Source organism: Rissa tridactyla, chromosome 20 (assembly GCF_028500815.1).
Source record: "Rissa tridactyla isolate bRisTri1 chromosome 20, bRisTri1.patW.cur.20221130, whole genome shotgun sequence".
Lineage (NCBI taxonomy): Eukaryota > Metazoa > Chordata > Aves > Charadriiformes > Laridae > Rissa > Rissa tridactyla.
In genome coordinates this window covers 6873760-6898401 of record NC_071485.1, presented here as the reverse complement: position 1 = coordinate 6898401, position 24642 = coordinate 6873760, and the positions used below count along the sequence as shown (strand labels likewise).

Sequence of the window (24642 nt, the reverse complement as noted above, 5' to 3'; positions counted from 1 at the left end):
AGCCTACACACAGGGGGAAAGATTTACAGCGTGTTCTCTAGCATCCACGTTCATTCTGAGTGCTCCAGGCCCTGTGATGCTGAAAATAGAATACATGCCATCATCGTGATCTCGTCATTTTCCCCACTGATTCCGAGAGCATTCGTTCCTGTTTGATAAAGATGGATTTAAGTGTTGAGACTCTCCCAGTCCTATTTACATATGTATCTATGTGTAATATACACACACAAGATACCAGCTTCCAAATATATTTATTTGGATACATTTAGTACTTCACACCAGTAGTTCACCGCATAAACTACTCACCCCGAGTAAAATAACCAAATGTAAAGCTTGCCAAGCAGTCTTAAAACCCCATACTTTCCCTCAGTTTCTTGGGCTTTCCTATATTCCCATTTCTTTTCTTTTATTCACTCTCTCCCCCCCCCCCCCCCCCCCCCCCAACTTTGCCAATTTTTGAGGAAAAGTATCACTTTCTAGAACAGGCAAGTCCTAGTTCAACTAGTTCAACTTTAGATTGGAAAGCCTGAGTGACTTACTCATTATTATTATTACACATCTTATTTTTAACTTCCTATTCAGTTCCCTAAAAATAAAGTTTGGACCTCTCTTGATAAAGCTTTTTCCTGTCGCTTCCTAAGTTACATTAACACGACCGATGCCTACCTTGCAACTCTGATTCAGTTCACTGGGGGCTGATAAATAAGCAGGGCTCTACTCTTCAGTGGCAAAGCATGGCTCACATTCAGTCCTTAAGTACGCCACGTCCTTCTGAGATTACTCGTCCTTCTGAGATTGCTTGTTATGCTGTCAAATCTACATCTGTGTGACAGCAAGAACTCTGTTATCACCAGCCTTCAGTAATAGGAACTGGAATTCAGTCACTTTTTTTAATGGAAGCAGGAACAATATTAGCTAAGGGAAGGAACCAGTACTGTAAGACAACCATCTCATAGGATATATGCGTATTAGGATGGCTTAGAATTTACAGATGCGTTTATAACATGTTCTTAGATAGTCTAGAGATAATGCAACTTAAGTACTAAGCTCAAAACGATGTTATTCTGTGGTTTTGTAAATTTATGCAAGCAACTATTTTTGTTAAGCCTCGAGACTTCTTAGAAAACCAAGAGTTCCTGAGCAGCAAACTTCCATTCCCTCCCACTGAAATAATACAGTGACACCAGCCTTAATCTTGCCGCCACTGGTTTTATGTAAGGCTAATAATTCTCCTAAATAGCTTTACTAGGCTCAGTGCTCAGAGCAGAATACACTCCAAATCCACCCGCCCTACACCACAGAAGCTGCTGCTGTCTGCAGAGCAATGCTGAGAAGATGGCATTAGAAGTGCAGAGACCAGAACTGGAATAGGAGTGACTCTCAGAACCCTTTACAAGTTGGAATAATAATGAATATGCAGATGAAGTAATTTAGCAAGGTAACAATACAGCAGGGAACAGAATCACCATCTCCCAAAATACGGTGCAGCTCACCTGGAAAAGTGGCTCCTCAGACATTGAGAAATCTTTAAGCGATCTTAACCGTGATATCAAAGCAAGTTCCTCATTTAAACAGAATTCAAAGAAATCACGCTCTGTGTTCAATACTACAAATTAGGTTGTATAGAGAACAACACACTAAACGTTTTCATTCTTGTGTTTGGTAAACAATTGCTGTGCCTCACTGGGCAACCGCTGTTCGTGGGCCAACCTTAGTAAGCTTCAACATCTCCAGTCAGGTCAAGTTTCCACCATCATATTTATCACCAGTTTCCCCCGTGGTCCATTTTTGGACCAAGGCAAGGGGCCAACGAAGCAGCGTGCTAAAGCAGCAGCAACTTTCAGAAGTAGCAGAAATCACCCCAGGGAACACTACTATCACCACCTTCCATAGGCATTACCACCACCTCCAACCTTTGTGAATGATCCCTAACACCATTCAGTCACATTAAGCGGTTTGGTTTTTGCTACGCTAACGGAGTTCATCAGGACTGAGCCGAAGGCATTATATCAGCCAATTTGCCAGGGGGTGCGGGGCAAGGGACATGCTCAGGAGCAGTGCCATCTCCAGACAGCACGGTCGTGTTTGCAAAAGGCTGCTGAGCCCACGACCAAAATGCCAATTAAGTGCGTTCCTGTCTATAGGTACACAGCCTCCACAGGCTTACACTTACACCGGCTCCCCAAACAAGGTCAGAGTTTGGCACTGCTAGAAGAGAAAGGAAATTGATTTAAACCTCAGACCACTGGCTTCCTGTCGCCATCTATAGTAGGAAATTCAAAGGCTCCAGTATACAGGACTCCAAGACACCTGTGGTGGCACAGAGAAAACAGAGACCACAAACAGCAGCAAGCCAAAGCACTCTGAAAACAGATGTGCCATACACTAATGGGAACTGATGCTTCCTACCACTTAAAATGACATAAAATTGCTTTTAAGTTTCATCTTTGTGAAAGAAGTTAAAGCACTCCGATTAAAAATTAGTATGAACTTGGAGAAAGAACTTTTACACCTTAAATCGATTTAAAACTGTGATCCACCGTGGAACTGGAAATGACACCTGTACCAATTACTGCAACCACCGGGCTATACCTGACTGTAGAGGCTTTATTTCTGCTCACCAAATCTGGCACCGCATTCTATAACTCCATTTATGCAAACTTCATTGTAAACCTACAGAGAAAAAAAAAAACCACTATAGAGGTAGTACACGTTAGCTGGAAACAACTTTGAACTGGTGCCTTGAAGCCACTTCATCTGATGAGAGGATAGTTTTGGGTTTGTTTTTTTTTTTAAAATCACAATTTTGTTATTAATAAGCATTTCAAAAGTTACTACAAAAAAAATCCTCTCAGATTAAACTCATGACAACAGCAGAGAGAAGAATGTTCTCCCCATATGAACAAATACAAAGCTGTTTGGTCTCTGCATGAAAACCATTAACGCCCATCATCCTGATTAATTACTTTCTATTTTTAAACATTAAGACAAGACACTACTGCAGTTCCTTTCAGATCACGTGCACGGGAAACCAAAAGACAAATCCCTTCTTCAGCAGGTGAAAGAACAAATCGACCACAGCAGTATCTTCAGTTCCCAAGAAGCTGCGAACCAGAGTTCCCAGTACCTTGTCTTGCCCCCACCACCTGGCTGCCGTCACCCACGTGTTACTAGGGTCTCCGAGGGTACATTTTACACATACACCTAAGCTGATCTATCCTAGGTTCTTTCCCATCCTGGAATTGAGGCAGAGGAATCGGGTGAAGCTTCTTAAGAGTCCTCCACAACTCTGGAATAATATCACTATCCCAATAACTCAATCTGCAAGTTACCACAGAGTGGAGACATTACCAGTTCAAGACAGAGCCATTTTTCAACTCAACACAAGCTAGACCAGCCTGAAAAACACCTCCAACTTGATAATAAGGGGTTATTTAATACCTGATAAGAATTCCCTTGAGTCTCTTAAAGGCATCCTCTGCCTCGAAACTGCAAATATTGTTCTGCACTTTTACAATACCCTGAGGCAACTGAACCTCAAGGTGGTCTCAAGCACCACCCAGATATTTGTAATTCAAATAGTTTGTCTTTGCAAGAGGCCTCTAAGTTTTAACTCAAGGAACAAACCTGGGCAGGAAAGCAACAACTGAGACAATGCCCTTCTCTAGATCTTCATTATGAAGGTTTAGAGTTTATTCCCTGAAGAATACCCGACAGCATCTATTCAAACAAATAGGTTTCTACCTTATTTTACTAGTACTGGAAGCGTATTTAGAAAGATTAATAGATATCCATAAATACACAGGGAACATTTTACTAGGGAAAAAAAGCAAATGATGGGCATTTAGTTTAAATCTCTTAATACACATGCTTCCCCAAACTCAAGTATCCCTTAAAATATGACAGGAAGTGCCTATTTGCTTTTCCTATTCACACTAATTCAGGTCTATTGTTGGCCGAAACAAAGGTCTTTCAACCTGCATCACCCGTTCCCAGGACATTTGACACCAGTTTATTAATATCATAAACATAAGAGGCATAAGTGGCAGAAATCCAGACCCACTCCTGGTACCCATCTTAAATAACCTTTGAAAGGCGGGTGAATAATCTCACAGGTTGTGGAACTACAACATTTATTCACAACTAGGAACAAGCAGTTAAAGGTCACAGCTTCTCCTTCAGCCTGCTCTTTGCAGCCATTGCAATACTATGGAATAAAAAAAAAAAAAAACCACATTAAAAAATAGCTCAAGTGTGTCCACAAGCTTTCCTCCCTCCAACCAGCAGAACTGCTCTACTTTTAAACAAAAAAGTAATCAACAGCAAATCCAACATTTCGGGATTTTTAAATACCGGCCAGCTGTTCGATGTGAAAGCTATCACGGGGTTCAGTTTTCTGCACATCACAACATTCAGCTGCTGAGAGCTTCCAGCCTGTGAGGTTTAAATCTATTTTCAGGTGGGGGAAAAGGCAAGAGAAGAGCCTTCCTACTGAGGATGTGTCACACCTAGTTTTGCATCAATCCCCTTTCGATTGCAACCAAAACTCCTCTTCACTCATGGTCAGGATTATCAGAACAAGATTGTGAGCGGTAGTTTGCACCCTCTGGATAACATCGCCTTCAGAGGCTGCGCACCCCTAAATTAAGTCGCTATCTATCACTCCATCAGAAAGGATGGTTTTGATGTGAAATATAAACAAAAAGAATAGAAACATGAGGTAGAGAAAATATTCTTAATTTAGTCCTTTTGAAAGCTTCATCTACTAAATTAAAAGCCATCTGACATTTTAGATACCTGGCCAACGTTTGTGCCCCACTCTTGTCACAGCATGCATCAGTTACACTTAACCTGTAAAATTAAGTGTTCCTGTTTAGATTCAAATAAAAAAAGCCCAAAACCTTAGGCTTCAATCAAGTGCACAGAATTCTGGCAACCAAAGTAGTTTATAACTGCCCAGAACAGTCGCATAACCAAGCCTTCCTTGAGTGGCTTAAATACGCTAAAAAATTGAAAACAAAACATGTTCTTTGGTGCTGCAGCAATAAAACTCTCTAAAAACAAATTTACTTTCTTTAACCCCAAATGAAATCTTAGCTGAAATGTAAGCCCTGTAGAATATGAAGTTTATGGCTGGCTTGAAGGGGGAATCTGGCAGCGTCAGTGTTCTCTGCTTCTATAGTTTATACTGTAGAGGAAGTATTTCAAGTATTACTGCATAGTGATAACTTGACTAAATGACACAAGAAAGAGCAAGTTGCCTCCACTTTGAATTTTCCTGCTTCAGACGTCCACTGTCACAGGGATTGTGCCTTTCAACCATACATTATCCCTTTAAATAAAGCAACTGTACTAAGCAGCACGACACACAATCCACCCGAGTTATATTTCCCTCACAGAAATGCTGTTCAGCCAGCAAAACCTGCGCTGATTTATGAGAGCGCTCCCTGCACAAAGATGACAGAAGGGTTAAGTTATATTTGTATTGTGCAGAATTTAGTTGGGAGTTACTCATCATTTTTGTCCTTTGTACAATCACATACAGATCATAAATATCTAATTATAGGGGAACAAAATTAACTCGAGCAGGAACTAACCTCATGCCCACAACTGCTTCATGTAAGGTCCCCCTTAGGTGCCTGAATGTTCTGTCACTATCACTCACAAAACTGAGGGACTTACCGAGCAATACAAGGAGAACTGAGACAAAAAGGCTTATAAATAACAGATTTAATTATTTCTGCTCCAACCCGGCAGCATTTGTCTAGCCTTAGTACTCTGGTACACGACTTCTTCCAACATATTTTTCTGCCTGCAGAACTTTATTTTACAACGCATCATTAATAAAGCTACAGCAAAACCGTTTCTGCATATTTAATTTCCAAGAAAGTAACATCTCAATTTTAGCACTCCTGAGGATAAAAACTCGAGTTTACTCATTTTCCAGAATAAACTTTTTGCTGGAACAGAGAAATTAAACAGCCTGTATTGAGAGGAGAACAGCGCTGCCATTTCTGACCTCTGTAAACCCTCCCGCTGACCTGCGGGTAAAGGACACCCCGTTTCGGGAGCCCAGAACTCCATCTCCAGCCATGGCTCTCCGCAAACCCTGTGTCCTCAGAACTCCAGGCTCACCAGGCTCCTTCACGATTTATACGTAATACTTACAGAAGCGCCCCATAATTCTCCTAAGACACGGTATGAAATGCCGCTAATGCACAGTATGAGGATTCCCCAAACCACATTAAAAGAATTGGACTAAGTCTTATTCAAGCTTTACTTCTTATCACTGTGATAAACACGTTAGTAATGTATCTATTTTCCAAAAACAGGCTAATTACCCCTTGGTAGCAGAAGTGCTTTGCTGTATAGCCTAGCTGGTTTATTTATACTTCATTTTCTCAGGAAACTCTTCTCAATATGCCTAGGAGGAATGAAAAAGATTATTCTTGGGGAAAAAAAAAAAATAATCTTAACAAGTTCAGAAATACCATCTAGACCTTAAAAAAGAAAAAAGTGTCATCACTTAAGCTGTTTTTCCCCACTAAGTTAGATCCAGTTAATAGCACAGTCACTGCCTCGAACGGGTATGGGGGCTGACTTCCATTCAAGACCAGGGTGCAACCCCCACACAGAAATTCTAGGTGCTCCTTCACCAAAGGTGATTTTAGACATTAAGAAGTCATTCAAGGCTATGGGTAGCTCAGCTCTCCAGTATCTGCTTCTGAGAACGTACAAGCGCCACAGATGAAGGTTTCTTTAATAAACTTCTAACAGGAATAATAGGTATAGTTGAAAGATTTGCATTTGGAGAAGACACGAACAAGCTCCCAAGGTCCTGTCAGCCCTATTCTCTGTGATACACCCTCCTTCTGTTGTGACAGCCGATAAACACGTTTGCTTGATAACCAGGGGCCGAGAAGGACACTGAAGAGTCTGCCACTCCGGGCACGGATTTCACAAATGCCAAAGTTATTTTCATGCTCTTCGATTCCCTTTGAAAGGGGATTCCTGCTTTGTTAAAAAAAAATATTTAATAGCATCAGCACGAGCAGAAAAATCACGCCTATGAACTAAGCAATTCACAGAAGCATTTACTCACTACTTTTTCTAATTCACAGAATGTTTACAAGCTTCTCAAGACTACAAATTACCTTACTGAAGACAGCTTACACCAATTATCTACGTATCTACACAAAAGTTGCCCCTGTATTACTTACTCAAGAGGATGTTCAGCTACATAGCACTGAAAAACCTGCACTACAAAATTAGCTGTGTATTAATTCACATCAAACATCCAATCGGTAAAAATGTTAAAAGAATACTTTAATTGGGACGTCTGTTCATTGAAAGAATAAATCATTTCTATTTCAAATTCTATTTAAGTGAACCATTACCTAATGCCTAAAGTCACTACCTAATGGTTTTTATTAAAAAAAGCAAAACCAAATTTTAATACTAAAAGGAAAACATACCTGCTTCTGCTTAGATTTGTTCATTTTTATTATCCCTTCCCCCCTCACCCCATGCTGAAGCCAGGTGATTCATGACTCCTTGAAATTAATTTGAATCAGCAACTATTTACTTCTCAATTCCTGCTGACAGCCCCCCCACCTCAACCGATGGAAACATTCCTCACATCCACCACAGCACCTACAAAGTGCACGCTAATAACAGAGGCTAAACAGTCCCTTCAGAAGATCTTACTTTAGATCTTTCCAGGGCTTGTTTGTGTTCCAAAGTAGTACAGAGCTATTTATGGAAAAATCTCTGCTGGAATCACAGCCAGAATTTCAATAGGCTGCACAGCACAGAAAAGCCAGTGGTTAGTTTTCTGTTTGCAAATAACAATATATTTGGAAATAACATACTGTGCTATTGTTTTGCCTGTACATAACAACAGCCTTTAGGCAATGCCTTTCTTGTCACTGAGAATGCTACAGACCAAGAGCACAGAAATAGCTTGATTTTTCTCTTTTTGCTGAAGCCATTCCAAAACATACATTGCAAGTGTACGTCGTTGATTCCTCATTATCCATGTTTTAACTGCAAGTTAAAAATTAGTGGCAGTATTTTAGAAAAATATCGTAGTTTGGCAATGCCTTTCAAAATCAGCTGCTAGAATTCTGTGACTTGTGTGCATTTCTGTTGTAGATATAAAAAACAACTCGCAGAAACTATCATGCTGTTTGAGCCTCTTCTCATACATTCTTTGACCAAAGCTTTTATGTCGGGCACAAAAAATAAGGCAAAAAATTTCTGAGGCTTTTAATCTTCATATGTAGAACGCAAGAGACTGCTGTACCTCAGACAACGTGTAAATTGGCTCCTTCTAAGGCAGGAAAATGAAAGCAAAAATGACTGGTACCTGCCATAAGGGAGGGAGGGAGAGGAGGAGGGAGGCCGGCTCCCGGATGCCCGTCAGGCAGCTTGCCGCCTCTGAAGGTCACAAGTACGACTGAAGTTTCCAGCAGAGATGAATACACAGTTCTGACTATTAAGTGACCACGGAATAAAAATTTCTGATAACTTCACTCACTGTGAGCATTCACTGCTTTATCAGTTCATTTTAATATTTAATGCATTTTTAGTGGCACTTGGAACCTGAAAAAATAGTCTTCCCTTTACCAGTTGCCTCCTTTCCCCCCCCCCCCCCTTCCCACTTGGCAAGTATTTTCCTGTGTTTCTATTCTGGCCCAAGCATACACACCTCAGCTTCTTTAAAAAAAAAATAAATTATTAAACAGAGGCCAATACGAGTTTCTGGCCTGGACTTTCAGAGATTCTTAACACACTTCTTGGAATGATGCAAAATGGAATCTACAAATCTTGACAAGTCTGTAAGGCAGCCACTTACATTTACAACATCTTAAAAATATATATAGTCTACTAATCTAAGCAAAATACTGACCTTTATTTTTAAGTTAATTATTTTACATCTGTCATCTTCTCTATCTATAGATTAGGACCTTTTCTTTGGATTTTGGAAGAGTTGTACAACAGCTGAAAAGAATCATAGAACGGTTCGGGTTAGAAGGGACCTTAAAGATCATCTAGTTCCAACCTCCCTGCCCTGGGCAGGAAGAAGAAGATAGAGGACATTTAGTAGTATCACTGTCCTGCAAGAATCTCAGAATTCCTTGCAGCAGCTTGGAAGTTCTGGATCTTCATTTCGGAAAACAGGCACACCAGTCTTACAGATGGGGAAAACAAAGCATGGCGGGGTTCAAATGACTTAGTCACCTTTCAGATGAAGCCACTCTGTACGATCACTTCCAGTTATCTCCATTTGTAGTCTTCCTTTTTGTCAATCTCTCCCCCTGATAATTAAGTTTAAATCTAAACTTTAAACTTGGTAAAAAGTAAAAGAGTAAAACTTGGGCCTCAGTCAGAAGACACTGGTTAGAAAGAATACTGGAAGGTGCTAAACAACTTCCAGCTGAATGTTGAATAACTCTAAAACTTCCAGAAAAAGAATTTCAGTGTGGATATAAATGAGCTTACAAGACCGAAGACGGCTGTGTACACAATGACTTCTTCAAAATGATAGCAACCAGCAAGAAGGAAAGATTAAGCCAGAAGTGCTCCTGCACAGGATGCAATCAACTCGGGCATGACATTTCCTCTAACAACATACATGCTTAATGACCCTCGCGCAGGAGCACTGAGCAACAGAGCAGCCAGCTGACCCAGTAGCACAGTTGTAGATGACAATTCAGAACATACTCCCCTGATTTTCAGAAGCGGCAGGAAGATGCGAACGCTACGGAAACAAGCAGATGTCTGTTATTCACAGGTTTGGTATGAGCTGCTTCAGGTCAAATCAAGGAAAGGAACCCACAAGCTCCAGGGAGCCAACGAGCTGATGTGCATAACCCCCCAGCAGTTTTGTTTTGTTTTAAATGCTCTGTCTTCCTGCTGCACTTTCCTCTGAGGCATCTAAATATTGTCAGAGACAGAATTGCTGGGTTAAGCGCAGCACGCGTTCTGTTCCAGTAACACAACTGATGTGTCACCAGCTCCCACCACTTTCAAGAGTGGGTTATCACTTCCAAAAGGGTCTGGAGTAAAATAAAAGATCCTAGATATTTCTTGAAAACAAAAAGAAAGAAAGATTCAGCTAAAAAAAAAAAAAAAATTACAACACACACACAAAACAACAACCAAACCCCAAAATAACAAAAAAACCCACACACAACAAAACACAAAACATGAAGCTGTGGTAAGAACAGCCTGAGAAAAGGCAGAAGGACTAAGTTCTAGAGAAAGTTTTATGATTTTGGTCACAAAGCCATTCCTTCCAGTTCCGCATTCCACAAAAATAGCTTATGAATGTTTCGCTATTACCTCTATAAAGCAATGCCATTTTCTCACTGCTAGACTATATAATGAAAAAGTTTGTGGGCTTCACCTTCAGTTGCTGTTTGTTCATACTGATCTTTTAGAAGAGATGTCTTGGAACACGAATCTCGATTCACCGCAAGTTAAGGTTTCCCTTATGAAAGGCAGTCTGTGAAGATGCACACAACTGTAAGCACAAAAAGGCTGAGGAAGATGCTGAGAAGTGCTCACAGCGCCATAGTTACACATGTCGCCTTAAAACCATTGCTGTATCTCCAACAAGTGTCTTTGAGAGTCATTATGTACTTGTGAGAGTTGAAGCTTCAGATTTATTTCAGCTCTTTGAAAAAAAAGTAAGTCTTTCAGACTACGTTTATAAGCACTATACACAAACACACGTAGGTCATCATTTCTGCACATCAGCTTCTAACCTTCTACCAACAGGGGAAAGGCCAGCTGGAATCACTACTTTTAAGGATCAAAGAATGATCCCTGGCATACTTTTCATATTCATCAGGGAAAAACGAAAATACAGCTATTAGCTTTTAACAGACAAGAACATATTAGATTTTATTCCAAATTTTAAATAAGTAGCTATAGTCTGAAGTCACAATTACCTTAACTGTTCCCGAATATATGCAATTATGTCTTCTCAACTTCTCAAAAACAGAGTGCCAACTGTGTTAGTTTGGAGCACTAATTTAAGAACTGCAATTGAAAACGCAAAGAGAAACATTTCCACACAAAATGTGTTCTATATACCTGGGAAATCAATTTTTCTTACAATACAACTCTTTTAAGCCCTCTTTTCCTGGGCCTAAAATTCTCTTCCAAAATTAGATGCAAGCGTAACTGCCTGAGGGGTTTAACATGTGACCTAAATATGCTGGTTTTCTTAATGGTGCTATCACTTGTGGATCGCCAAGAGTAAAATACATTTTTATAAAGAATGGCTGACCAAATTAATAATTTCTCCTCCAGTGCTTAACAAAAGCCTAAGTTAGAAGAGAGAAGCTTGCAGCCACTTTTGTCTCTGTAACTGAATTACAGTCATGCGCAGAAGCCTCAAACAATTATTTTCCGTAATATTAGCAACTCACCGTAGTAACAGCCTACCTGATATCTTGTTAGCCAGCATCTTCATTTTAAAGACAAATGTCACAACCCAAAACCTTCCAGTTTCAGCAAAGAAAAAGGCAAGAGCACCATTAGGTATCACGACCTGCTGCCCAGAGCAACGGCCGAAAGCGGTTCTGTCTGGGCAGCCAGAAAGCGAGCAACAGTGTACAACAGTGTACTCAATAAAGGAAGTCCTGCTAGATGAAAATCATTAATGACTGCACACACACACAAAGTATCAATACTTTACCTACAGGTCAAGGCATCTTTTTAGGCTTCCCCCATTTTCACAAAGGCTCATAAAAGAACAACAACATCCTTTCTATTTCCAGCTAACTTGCATCCTAACCCTACAAAACTCACATTTAGCTAGTGCATGCTTTAAGAGCACAAGTGAGCTATAAAGCAATATAAACAAAGCTGTAACTACACATATCCCACTCAAGTTTAAAAATCTAGAAAACTGTCTAGATGGAGTTATTTTGACTATAAGACCTACTGCTGCTCCTTGAAAGAGATTATTCTAAATAAGTTCAGATCAAGTATCATACTTCCTGTATTTCTCTCCTTTTGCAATCATAGAAACATGGTAACTCTTGTTTCTATGGTCATTCACAACATAAGGGCCTACCTATGCCAGGGCTTTTCATTTATTTCAATCATTTTAATTTCAACCATTTCTTTAAAAGGGTAAACCGCGGTTTTGCATGATTACCAAACACTGACACTCTGCAAAACTTTTCGCTCCATACTAAAAATATTGTAGACAATAGTTATGGTACTGCATATTATAGAGCACTGAAAAAATATGAAAAGAGGTCTGGAAAATACCCTTAAGGCAGTTATGAAAGCATCTTGTACTAATGAAATCTTTTCGGGAGCACAGTGTTTCCTGAAGAGGAAAGAACGAATAGTAGCCTTCATTTGGTACCATCAGTAATTGAGGTTTTTACTACAGGAGGTACAGCACATCACAGATTTAATCGTATGCACACTTAAAACAGCATCTAAAACAAAGAAGGCCTAATTCTACAGCATCTAAATGCAAGACAACATATTAGTTTGGGCCAAATCATATTAAGTGTGATAAGACACGATAAGAGAAGATTATCGTTTGTCAGATTATCTTTTTAAAGTGCTTTACAGTAAAGCAATCAGTAGGTAATCCATCTCCCAATTAACTGGTATTCTTTTCTACAACAACTTCCAAGAAACTAAACTGTACTGATACGAACACTGCTCTTTTTACTAACAGAGCTGGTAACAATGCTAAACAAAGCCCACTTCCACATACTGCTTGAAGGAAGAAAACCTATCCCGCGTGCACTAGTTTTGCTGCAGAACAGCATCAAAAAGATTACGTACAACACAGTGATAAATGACACTCTGTGTGTGTCCCTGCGTGTGTGTTTGCACACGTGTACATGATACCTAATTTAAAAAAATCTAGAACTGTGACACTGCACAGCAGTTTGACAACTGCCTTATACCCACCTAAATCCGTGCTGCTACCAGTCGAGGTAGTTCTGCATCCTCCACCCGCCCTCAGGCACGTGTTTGCACCCCCCCTTCTTTACACCTCTGGTGTCTGCAGGTCCACACAGCCTTCAGTCCAGGGATCTGATCGACTGCCGTGCAGCCCAGTAAAAATCTACAGGTCCATCTGTTTTCAATAGCAGCAGAGACCTGGGCCAACTTCAGGCTTTAAAAGGGTGATGCAGGATCTCTGTCAAGCGTTAGTGCACCACAGCAAAGCTGCAACAGTTTTACTGGGCCAGTATTTTATTCAGTCTCTTAAGGTCACTGTTACAGTATTGGTATTAGATATATTCTATTGCTGGCCTTCAGATAGCACACATTCAAAGTACATATCTTGAACAGCAAAGGTTTAAAGTCCTTTTTATCAGCTGATTTTACCATTTGTAGTAGCATAGCACTTGGAGATCAGGACCTTGTGTTGACTGTACATAAAGTCCTATACAGCGACCCACCCTCTTCCAGAGTTCCTTGGGTTCCTTTGAGCTCCTCGAGCACTCTCCACTCTGTGCTGGCACAAGCAGAGCGCTGAGAACCAGATCAAGGTTCAATTCTGCTGAAAAATAATCCAGTCAAAACCACTATTTGAAGGATTTTTCGGCTGGATCAGCTTCCCAAACAAGTTCATTGTGCAGTTACATGAACCCTTGTGCCAGCAGAGTGGGAAGGAGCGCCTCTTTAAGCAGAAAGGCTGCCAAACATGTAGCCATGGCCTAAATAGGCAAGTCAGAAGAGAACAGAAAGAAAAAAAAAAAAAAAAGAAAGAAAAAAAGGCAGACAGTACAGCTAGGAACACCCAGCTCTTAACTCTTACTTCAGCATTGCATCCACTAGGAGTTTTATTCTTCTTTTTAGTTCTCCCACAGCACGTTCTATGAAGCTACAGCTACCACAGAAACCCATTTCTTGGGTAGAAATACCCAAAGCAGAATCATTTAGGTAGCACTTTTAAAACCAAAAGCTATGAAGTTTCACAAAGCTGCTCAAGATCTGTAATCCACCAGGATGGCCACTGATAGCCAGGTTGCATTCGTTTGTACTGCTGGAGTCCAATGGCTTGATCGCTGTAACTGCCGTATTTATGACATGAAAACAACACTCCTTTTTCGAACTAATTTTTAATTTAGGCTAAAAAGATTCCAAGAGCAGAGAAGTAACAGAACAACACTGGTGAGCATGACTGACAGGCTGAAGTGCCCCAGCTCCCAAAGGCACGTGAACAGAGCACTGAATAACTTCTAGGGAGCTCAACAGCCACTCACTATTTAGCTGTTTGCTAAATGCTCTTTGTTTTGGGGGACTTCACACTTTAAATGCACACTTTAGTCAATCTAGACCAGCAGCAGTTCCTAGAAGACAGTAGCCTATTTCTCTCTCTAGATACAGACAGTCATTCTACAAATGGCTGAAGATAAAAGAGCTACAATGCAGAAGCAGACTTAGGAATACAGAATAGGACTATAACCATGAGTCTTTTTATTTATCTGCAGCGTATTTCAAGCTACCCCTTAAAAACAAATCTATTACTAGTCCTTGCTCCTTCTAACTGATATTACCTGATGAGCATACAGAACATAACCACAGCCCTCAAAAACCCAAATTAAGCTCCCTCCCACAACTATGCCCCACTCTTTCTTCAGCGTTATCGTCCCGGCTTCTCACACCTTTGCTACTTTTCTCTTGAGAATTTTCCCTCCCCTCCTGTTCCATCAATTTCCATTGAAGAAGACCATCCCTGACATCTATAGTAATGCCACTGTTTCTCTGCCTGCAAACACAGCTTGGTAGAAACCCTCTTCCCAGCCGATCCCAGCAACATCCTTCCATCTACAAGGTACAGCCCTTTATTATAGTCAGTTGTTGGTGAGCCTACAGAACTGAGGTGCCACCAGCAGTGACAGTTTGGTAGGACAACGCTAACCAGCTTTCTGAAGAAGGCTCAGCAGCTCTAACACAATATTACAAACACATATTACTCTACAAAGAGAAACATTTCTAGTAAGGCAAGAGAAGATGGTGAAATCCAGATGGTGGTAAACTGCTTTTTACAGCAGTCCTCATTCCCAGCTCCAGTGTTCCTTACTCTGAAATAACTATTTTCATGCATTGAAGACAAACTACCATTACTGAAGCAACAACAGTTCCCGTTGCTGCCCTGCAATTTTTAAGTCTGCCAAAAATAAACATGAAACTACACTTGAAAAATATAACACACCTAGAATCAAATACAGAGAGCATTCCTGAACAAGAGAACACCAAATCTTGTTTATATCTCTGACCACGTATATGGACTGGCTCGGGATCCGTTCATCATCTGCACAAACTGAAACAGACTACAGCAATATTGTGGCTATAAAAGAGGAAACATGAAACAAGTCAAAGATTATTAACAAAGCAGCACAGAATGGTTAAGCATCAGACTTCAAATCTAAGTGAGTAATCAGCACCCACAGCAGATATTCCAGTACTTCTTTCAGAGACAATTCGGGCATGAAACAGTTAAACTGTCAAAGATGAACAGTAATCACTCAGGGTTAAAGCTTAGGACTTAAGTTCCTGGCGCTCAGCCTTGGACCCAGACTATCAGACTTTTACATATCTTTGGATTACACTTGAAAGAACATTTAGATACAGCAGCTTCACTCTTTTCCTTCTGCCAAGTAATTAAACAAATTTGACTTAATTTGTTCTGAAGTACGAACTCATTCCATTAAGCAAGCGTCTAGTTTTCAGAGACAGTTTAAACTCACAATTCTTAGTTGTTTCCAACTGGAGTTGCCATTATGCCACATCTTGGAGACTGTAACAACAGAAGAGTAAAAACAAGTCCCAAAACAATGAAACTGCTGCAGAAAATCTTTGTAATCCTTTTCTAGAATCATTCCCACTTCCACTAAGACGACACAGTAATGTCTGCTCTCAAGTATTTCTGGACAGTGAAGTCCTACCTGCACTGAAACAGTGCTGACACAAAAGAAAAAAAAAAAAAACAAACCACCCCATGCATTACAGATGCTTTTGATAACCTGATCATTGAACTTATCAAGGACAACAACTCCGTGTTCTCCACTGGAGAAGTCCTGTCTAATCAAGTGTTCTGGCTCTGGATTCTCCGGGGTACACAGATCAAGTTGAAGACAGATATGTTGTAGGGTTGGGCTCCAGCAAGACAAATATAAAGCTAAGGAGGGAGGAAAACTTCTGTTGAGCAAAGAATCAGCTATTTCAGAAACAGAGGCAGCACAAGCTACAACACCCTTGCCCTTATGCCATGAACTGCTAAATCACAAAACGGCAAACTTTTGTTAAAGACCCCAATTATAATGAAGTTGACACTCAGATTTCAATTTATAACCTGATTTCCACGCTTAACTTTGTGACCTGATAGAGCCAGGGCCAGAGCTTACAACCAAGGATAAATTCCATACATAGCAAGAGAAGAGAGGCCAGTGCTCTGCTCCTCACACATCCATATTGCTCCAGTTGGAAAAGCCCTGCCACAGCGGAACGACACAGGCAGCCCCCAGATTAAACGACACAGGCAGCCCCCAGATTAAATGCGCTGCCACCTTCTTTCCTTAAGCTTTAGGAACAGCTTTCCCCTGTCTTTCCCTTCCACCCTCATTAGCTCTAAAAGAACCACTGTCACATCCATCTATCACACAGCGCTTACAAAGCCAGAAAATTAAAAACTCTATGTATCAGAGTTCATGTTTCAGCCATCAAAGCCACCAAATATTGACTTTGTAATAGACAGCCATTCTAGACTAAGTATCTAAAGAATGATAGATTATATATATTATGTTAAGGTTACAAGGTCAGATCTGACCTCAAATACACTGGAAGCTACACACTAGCCTTAGCAAGCTTTTTAAAGCTGCTGCCACCTTCCTGTATTAACCATGTTATTCTCCATTGGCCTGTTCTATAGGCAGCCTTGTAGAGACACCACTGGTGTTGCGTTCTACTGATGACTGCAATCAGATGGCTGCAGTTTGCTTGGTTAACACTTCTTATTAGTTCAGTTTAAGCTTCCCAATATAAACATTGCAACATTGTATTACGAACAGGAAGAAAACAGAAAGTGAAACCTCCCATTTCTTTCAGGTTTCTTTCCTTCACTTTGTTTTTAGTGAAGTTTCGGCATTCCACGACAAAAGTTAAGTTTTAAAAATTTGAGCTAAAACCATTGAAAAAAAACCCCAGAAATCCACACCCTAGTTACCACCGCGGACGAATTGGCACTGTCCTCAGTCACAGCCGTGATTAGAGCCCATACTTGTTAGCTTGCAGACCACAGCGGTTAAACAATCATTTAAGTCTCAGACAGCAAGGTTTTCTTTAGCTTTCACCATGGTGCCTGCCACAAGAAAGCAGACAAAAAGGCAGGGAGGTAGAAAAGGTCCTCAGACTAGACGCAGAGCCACTGCCAACTTGTCCTTGGGTATTTGAGGGAGGACCAGAAGCATGCAAAGCTGCTGTTCCAATTTTTGCCAGAACCACACAAGGCTCCGTTTCATTAAAGTGAACCTTAAAGCCAGAAATATAGCTAATAAAAGAAAAAAAATGTGACCAGCTTGGTACATTATTAACCCTTCCAACACTATTGCAGGGAGACATTACGAATCACAAGAAGAACCCGCAGCATCACACGGAAGCTAAACTTGCCCTTTGATTAGCCAGCTGGCTTTCAAGGATTGCCAGCCTGAATTGTGGGAACAGAATATACAGGAAAAGGAGAGAATTTCAGCTCAGCACATTCATTACAACCAAGTATAACACCAACGTTGGGAAGTTACTCCAGCATCTAGGCATTGAAATTTCAGGATGTCTCGCAGTATATCCAGGCGCAGGGGGTTGCACCTTAAGACTCATCCTAAGCCAGTTATAGCTGACAATGACACCAAACTCCCCTTTGCTCTTTGGCTCACAAAATCGGAAGGCTCCATCCTCTGTAAAATCAGAAATGGACATTCTTACAATTTTTGGAAACTGGCTTGCTGCCACTGAAGCTATTTAATTCACTTGCAGTGAAGACTTCCCTGAACTCCACCCACTGCGACTCCAGCAACACCCAGTACAGCTGCGAACCTGTCAGGAAGCGTAAGGCTGGCAAGCCGTCTTTTGCAACGCGAAGCACAATACTTCAGAACAGCTAAGGAAGTTAAGGACCGACTATTTCCTGACTTCTGCATTTCCGGATCCCTGCAAAAGCCGCCTTACCGTACACATATAAAGTTCATTACCCTTACGTGCACGTCAACACGTCTATTTTGATGGAGAATTATTTACAAGCACCTGCCACACAACCGCAACTTCTTCAGTTTTTGTACTTAATTAAGGATTTAGTTTGATATGTAATTAAAATAAAGGTTACAGAATTTAAAGCCTGCCAGGGAATAAATTATACTACATTTAACAGTAGTTCTGAGTTCAAGCTTCAAAATACACTTCCTGAAGAATTTAAAATTAAACTTTAAAAAATTTTTTCCAGCTTTCTTGTTTCCAAGAGTCATCTTTCAGCTTGTAAATGACAGGAGTCTTTGAAAGTGCACAAGTTGCAGCTAATAAATAAAAACAAGTCACTTATGTTTATACTGATTTTTTTTTTGGCCCTTGGAAGTTAATTTGAACCACACGTCAAATGGGAAAATAACGGGAACTGTAGTTACTGCTCTTCTAAATACAACATTAATCTCACTTGTAAGTAAGAGCAGTCAAGATATGTAAAAAGAGAAAAAAACCCTAGGAATTACAAAAGTGACAAGGCCAACTGCTTGCAGAAGAAAAATTTTAACTCATGATCTTACAGACTGTGTTGTGCAAACAGGACTCCATGGCCCCAAAGAAAGGCAGAAGTCAGCAGGACTGTGACAAAAAAGATGACAGCAAAAGTTTTACTCTCTAGCACAGCAATGGAGAGGCACAAAGTGCGATTCCTCTAATGAGCCCCAATCCAAGTCAAAGAAAACATTTTTTGTTTTCAAAGTACATTTTTTGCAGTCATACTCAGAGGAAGCCATCTTAGTGTAAGGTGACATTTGTCACTGCCAGCTTAGACAAGTTTTAGGCCATTTCCAGTATTATTTCAAACACTCCCCCCCTCTTTACTTAATAAGCGCGCACGCAAAAATCTTCACATTTCTTCCTCTTCTGGTTAATAGAAGCTAGAAAGGTTGGGAAAACTCTTGATCTTTATCTAGTACTTAGATCTTCAAAGAGTACAAACATTAATTAATTCTCACAACACCTCCCTGTGGAATGCAAGTATCACATTCCCCATTTTGCAGATTAGGAAAAAAACACAAATGAGAAGCCGAGCGATAGGAAAATCTTAACAATCTTGGAAAACAATTCCAGCAAAATAGTTAAAGAAGCCTGAATTCAGCCCTTCTTAACCATGTGCAGAACAGTACTCTCAAACCATAGCTTAATGCTGAATCCGGGTACCTAAATGCACATTAAATGGTTATTTGCTTTGCTCAAGTTCATACAGCAGCACTGAGCTATTTTAGTAAGATGGCATTCACATGTCCCCACCTAAGGAGCAGCAAAAAAGTCAGAAAACTGCTCTTACCTTCTGCTACATCATCGTCTACAGCGCCTTTCACCTGAGAAAAACACCACTGAATGTCATTTCCTCCTCCAGCTCCTAAAAAACACAAGCAAAAGAAAAAAATAATGAGACATCCCCCCCCACAGCAACACAAAGCACGGACAATAGTGACCGATTGAAAATTTCAGACAACACGGCACACGCCTACTTCCTCAGCCAGGCTGGCGCACAATTACACATTGCCCCTCCCCACCTTTTTCCTTTACAGATATTGTTTTTCTCAGGAGCGGGTTTTTGCCAGCGTTTCAACCCAACATTTGTCAAAAAACAGCGTAAGCCTAAAGAGGAAGAGCGATAAAAGCCTCTATCACCAAAAGCTCACTGGACTAAGTAACATCGCCAGTGCCAACTTTAACTGCGCATTTCAAATGAGAGTGAGCCAACATCTTATTTCACACAAAGTTTCCTCCTACTTTAGAAGCCAGAACCCTCAAACACACACACACACACACACACACACACAACTTAAACAGTAAAGCTGTACATTTTTGGAAATTTTCAATCTCTCGATCAATATAAACCCAGCATGCTCTTCATTTCCTTCTTTCACAAAAAAACATCGAACTCAACCTACATACTAAAGGCTAAAGAAAAAAAATTTTACCACAATTTTAGAGTCTCTTCGCAGAAGTAATGAAAGCAATTATCAGCCTTTAAAAAAAAAAAAAAAAGCAGCAAATCCGAGCAGAAAAGCAAACAAGCAATCTGATGTTAACAAGTTCTACTACCATAGAAAACGGATCGAAGAGAAAACTTCAGGAACATTACTGCCTCGGCGGAAGGCAGTGATTCATTTGAACCCTGCCACCAAAACACACAAAAAAATCACCACCCATTTCTTTTGCATTTCGTTCTGAGCAAATCACTGCAGGGCTGAGTACATACAGGAAGAGACTGAAATGGGCTTGCCTCTTGCCTTTTTTTTTTTTTTTTTTTTTTAAAGCCACTGTCAAAATGGAACTTTTCCTCAACACAATTCAAACAGGCTGAGCAACAGATGGCATTTACACATTAATCCAGAGGTCTGGTATCGCTTTTGGAATAACAAAGAATACAGAAGGGACTTCTTCCCTCTTCTCCGCTAAGGGGGGGAAAAAAGTAAAAAAGCCATAGAAATCAGAAGCCCCAAAATAATCTTTCCAAAAAAGACCAAATGTCTCAGAATGTTAAGAGAAGTGCTGGTCTACAGTCAGGGCCCAGTCTGCATTTTTTCCCTTGCCTTAATTTCTTTTCTGAAGGATTACAGACATGAAGGCTACAGAACCTGACAAGGTGAAGGCGAGCACAAGAATCCATCGACACAAGAGATGTCAAAACGCTTTCTGCAGACAGGCTGGAAAGGTTTGCCACACACGTCTCCACCATTCCCTAAAACCCGAACAACCCATTTTCTTCCCTCTCTCCAACCTCCTCATTTGTCATTTAGCAGCTGGCATCATGGAAGCATTTAAAGGAGACAGCTTGTAAGAAAAATCACTGCTCTTTCTATGTAAGGCTAAAATTCTATTTTTCATACAGTTTACTTGAACCAAGTTTGCATTTTCCCCCCACCCCCGACTAAAACAAAAAGAGGAGGGTGGAGCATGGGCGGATGGTGTAGGGGGAAGCAGCAAAGCACAAACCTAATTCAGCCTCTCACGCTTGCTCCTCCAAACGCAAAGCGCTGAAAAGACAATTCATTTGCAGAGGAGGGGGATGAGTGTATTTCCAAATTAAGAAATCGCAAGGAAAAAAATAAGAAAGAAGAGATACCTTATGCATACACACTTCTAGCCGACCAAGAGCACTTTAGGATGCAAAATGGGGAGCAAGCACAGGAAGGAATGAGAAAGAGAACACAGAAAGACCTGTATTATTTAATTACATCCTGCGCCCAATTTTACTCTCATTTGCAGATGCTTGAAAGGTGCACCCTACAGAGGGGTGCAATTGTACTTTTGACACAAGCACGTCTGGAACACCTCTCCGTGCCCAGCAGCACCTCTGCACAGCCCCAACTCCGCCCGAGAGAGAAATGCAACACACAAGCGCCTTGGCGGAGTCAAAAAGCCGGTGGGGGGGGGGGGGGGGGGGGCGGGGGGCAGGGGGGGAATAACAACAACAAAAAAAAAAAAAGGAAAAAAGGCAGGAGACCCACCCTGTCTGCAAACCTCCTGCACGCTGAACTTCCAAATACACCGCTTCCCCCATGGAAGCCCCTCCACCTTGCTTCCTTCATGCCTTTATTTATTATTTTTTTTCGGGAAGGGAAGAAGGGAGGGAGAGAGGGAGGGAAGAAGGGGTGGGAGGGAGGAAAGCACGATTTCCCAGAAGTGGGGGGGGGAATAAATGGCTGGGGAAGGCCAGGCGAGGCGGGAGGGAGCGGGCCGGGGAGCAGACCCCGGCGAGCGGCGGAGGGAGGGAAGGAGGGAGGGAGGCGGCGCTGCCCGCTGCCCCCGGCCGGCCGCCCCGCAGGCCGCTGCCGCAGCCTCAGCGGCGCCCCCCGCCCGGCGGCGGCAGGGGCCGGTGCCCCGCGGGGGCAGCCTCCCCTTACCTGCCATGTTGGGCTGGCGATAGCGGCCGCGGCGGGTCGGGCGGTCCGGGCGCTGCGCGGCGGGGCCGGCGGGGCCGGGCGGGGGGCGGCGGCGGGGGGCGGATGGCGGCGGATGGCGGCGGGGGTGCGGCCGGCTCCGCTGCTGGGGCTGCCCCCGCTCCGCGCCTGGCTCCGGCCCCCCCCGAAAGGCTCCACTTTCAAAATGGCGCCGGCCGAGCTGGGGGTGACGTCACCCGGCGGGGCGGCGCTACCGAGAGGCGGGGCCCTCGCCGCCCCCCGCCGGGCCGGGCCGGGGCATGGCGGGCTGCAGCCGCCCTTCGGAGGGCCGGGGCGGGCAAGGGTAGCGCCATGGCGGGCTGCAGCGGCCCCTCGCAGGGCCGGGCCGGGGTAGCGCCATGGCGGGCTCCAGCTGCCCGCACCCCAGCCTCGCCCGCCCGCCGCCCTCTCCGGGGACCGGGCCTTCTCCGTGGGCTCGGCCCCTGCGGGAAAGGCCTCCTCCGAGCGCCCCGGTTACCGGCTCGGCAGGCACACCCTTCCCGGATCTGCCCCTCGCTTGCCGTCGTTGTTGGCTCGTTTCCTTCCCCCGCCGTTCCCTCACGCAGCAGCTCCTCACCGTCCCCACACAACCCGTTCCACGCACGTTTCCTGCCCGCTTGGACGCTGTCCATGGCGTCGGCAGAGCCGATCTCTCATCGCGCTGACGAGCCCAGGAGTGCCTTTGCGTTCTCTCTGCCATTCCCCACGCGCACCCCGCCATGCTCCCAAGCCATTTTTAGCCTCCCTCCACCTTTCGCACCCAGGGAGAGCTGCAGAGACGGGCTCCCAGCCGAGCCCAGCCTGGCACAACTCCCGCTGGCTCTGAGAGGACCAAGGCTCCTTTTTAGCTCCCTGGGTCCCAGTTACAGTCTCAGCTGTAGTTAACACACACGACTTGGATAATTGATTCAGTACAATCTATTTAAGATCTTGTGAAAGTCATCAGTTTCCCTTCACAGATGTTTGTGCAAACGTTTTCTCCCTTTCCCGGCCGGGCAGAGCTTGCTAATCCAGATTTCACTTGGAGATTCATGAGCTCATCCTGCAAACCCAGCACCGCCACAAACTCGCAACGTGCCTTGGAACAAGTCTCCTAAGTCATCACGTACACCAATTTTGCATTTCCAGCTCAAAACACCTGAGAGGCTGCTTTCCTTAAACGGAAGACTATTGAACTCCTAATGAAGCACAGCACAAAACACCCAGCTGTGGGAACTGAACACCTCTAAACAAACACACCAACTCCTTCCAGCTCCCGACGTTTGAGAATAAACACCAGAAACCCACAACTGGCCCGGATTATAGACCACTTTGGACAAATGCAGATTTATCTCCACATTCCTGATTGATTTTATTTGCATGTGCAATCTTAATTTTGGAAACAGCAATAAAGTAATGTTTGAAAGAGCACTCAACACATACAGGGCATTCTAAAGAACCCCAACTCACCTACGTTTGGGAATATCTGGAACGAAGGATTTTGCTTAGTCCATTTTGAGAGCACTCCAAAAAATTCTAAAAACAAACACACTGCAAGTTTGAAAACATTCACAGTCAGGACAGGCTCTTTTTGGATCACTACAGCATTAAGGCCCTTCTCTTAACAGCCAGACCCACATTTCCCAGAGCTCAAGAACAAATGCACTCAATTCTACAAATTTCTGGCATTGTTTAGTCAATACCAAATTTGGAATGAAAGCTGGTATTCCTCTTTTTTTTCAGGATTACTTAAAAATGTCCTTTTCAACCCTAAACTGAATTGTCCTGCAGCCATTTAGCAGGAAAATTTGCAAATAAAGTCTAATTCATCCGTTGCCTTCTGTACAATACTGCAGAATTTTGCCCTGATAGTAGAATAGAATGAGCATTGTTTCAAGAACTTCTGTTGCTTAAAAAAATAAAAAAGCAAAAAGACCTGCAATTAGCTCTGTAATATAAATTAATGAAGGTTTAGTACATACCTTATAATTAAAACAAAATCCCTCTTAAAAAAGATTTAATATCGCGGTGCCAGAAGGATGGATCGTACTTCCAACATTTCAGGTTTTTGTTTTGAACTAGCTGAGCTACGGAACATCATGAAGTACAATAAATAATTAACATTAAATCATAGCCAGGGTAATTAGCAAGCCATTTTGGGAATCACAATCTATGCTTGGGTGTTCACTTGTTTGTTAATTCAGCCAACACCAGTATTCACACCAGTATAATGGTTAGTGCAAATTAGCAAGAGTGCATTTCGCAGCTCTGGTTGGAAGTTTATAAGCACATACTTGTGCCCCTCCGGTGTCGCTGGAGTTTCAGTGTTCGTTCAGGTGCTCTGGGGAGACAGTAACTGTGTTACGTTAAATTTATACACAACCACCAACAGCACAAAGCTTTAATGAACATTTATCTATTCCGATCATGCTTTAATTACTAATTCTTACTCTACAGACAAACCCCTTCAGCTCAGACTAAA

The 24642-nt window shown here is 42.3% G+C and overlaps 1 protein-coding gene across 2 annotated transcripts in view; it reads right to left on the bottom strand.

Moving 5' to 3' along the window:
- PPP2R2A (protein phosphatase 2 regulatory subunit Balpha) overlaps positions 1-22262 on the bottom strand; it is a 39325-nt gene extending 17063 nt beyond the window's left edge. The window contains exons 1-2 of one of the 2 annotated variants that reach the window (XM_054224963.1): positions 22146-22262; positions 19574-19648 (exon numbers count right to left, since the gene is read on the bottom strand). In XM_054224963.1, coding sequence (XP_054080938.1) covers positions 19574-19648; positions 22146-22152 — 82 coding nt within the window. In that variant the 5' untranslated portion in view covers positions 22153-22262. Of the gene's footprint in view, positions 1-19573; positions 19649-20340; positions 20393-22145 lie in introns of those variants that run through there. The other variant, XM_054224962.1, reaches the window with a different exon arrangement.
- Positions 22263-24642: the final 2380 nt, after the last annotated feature.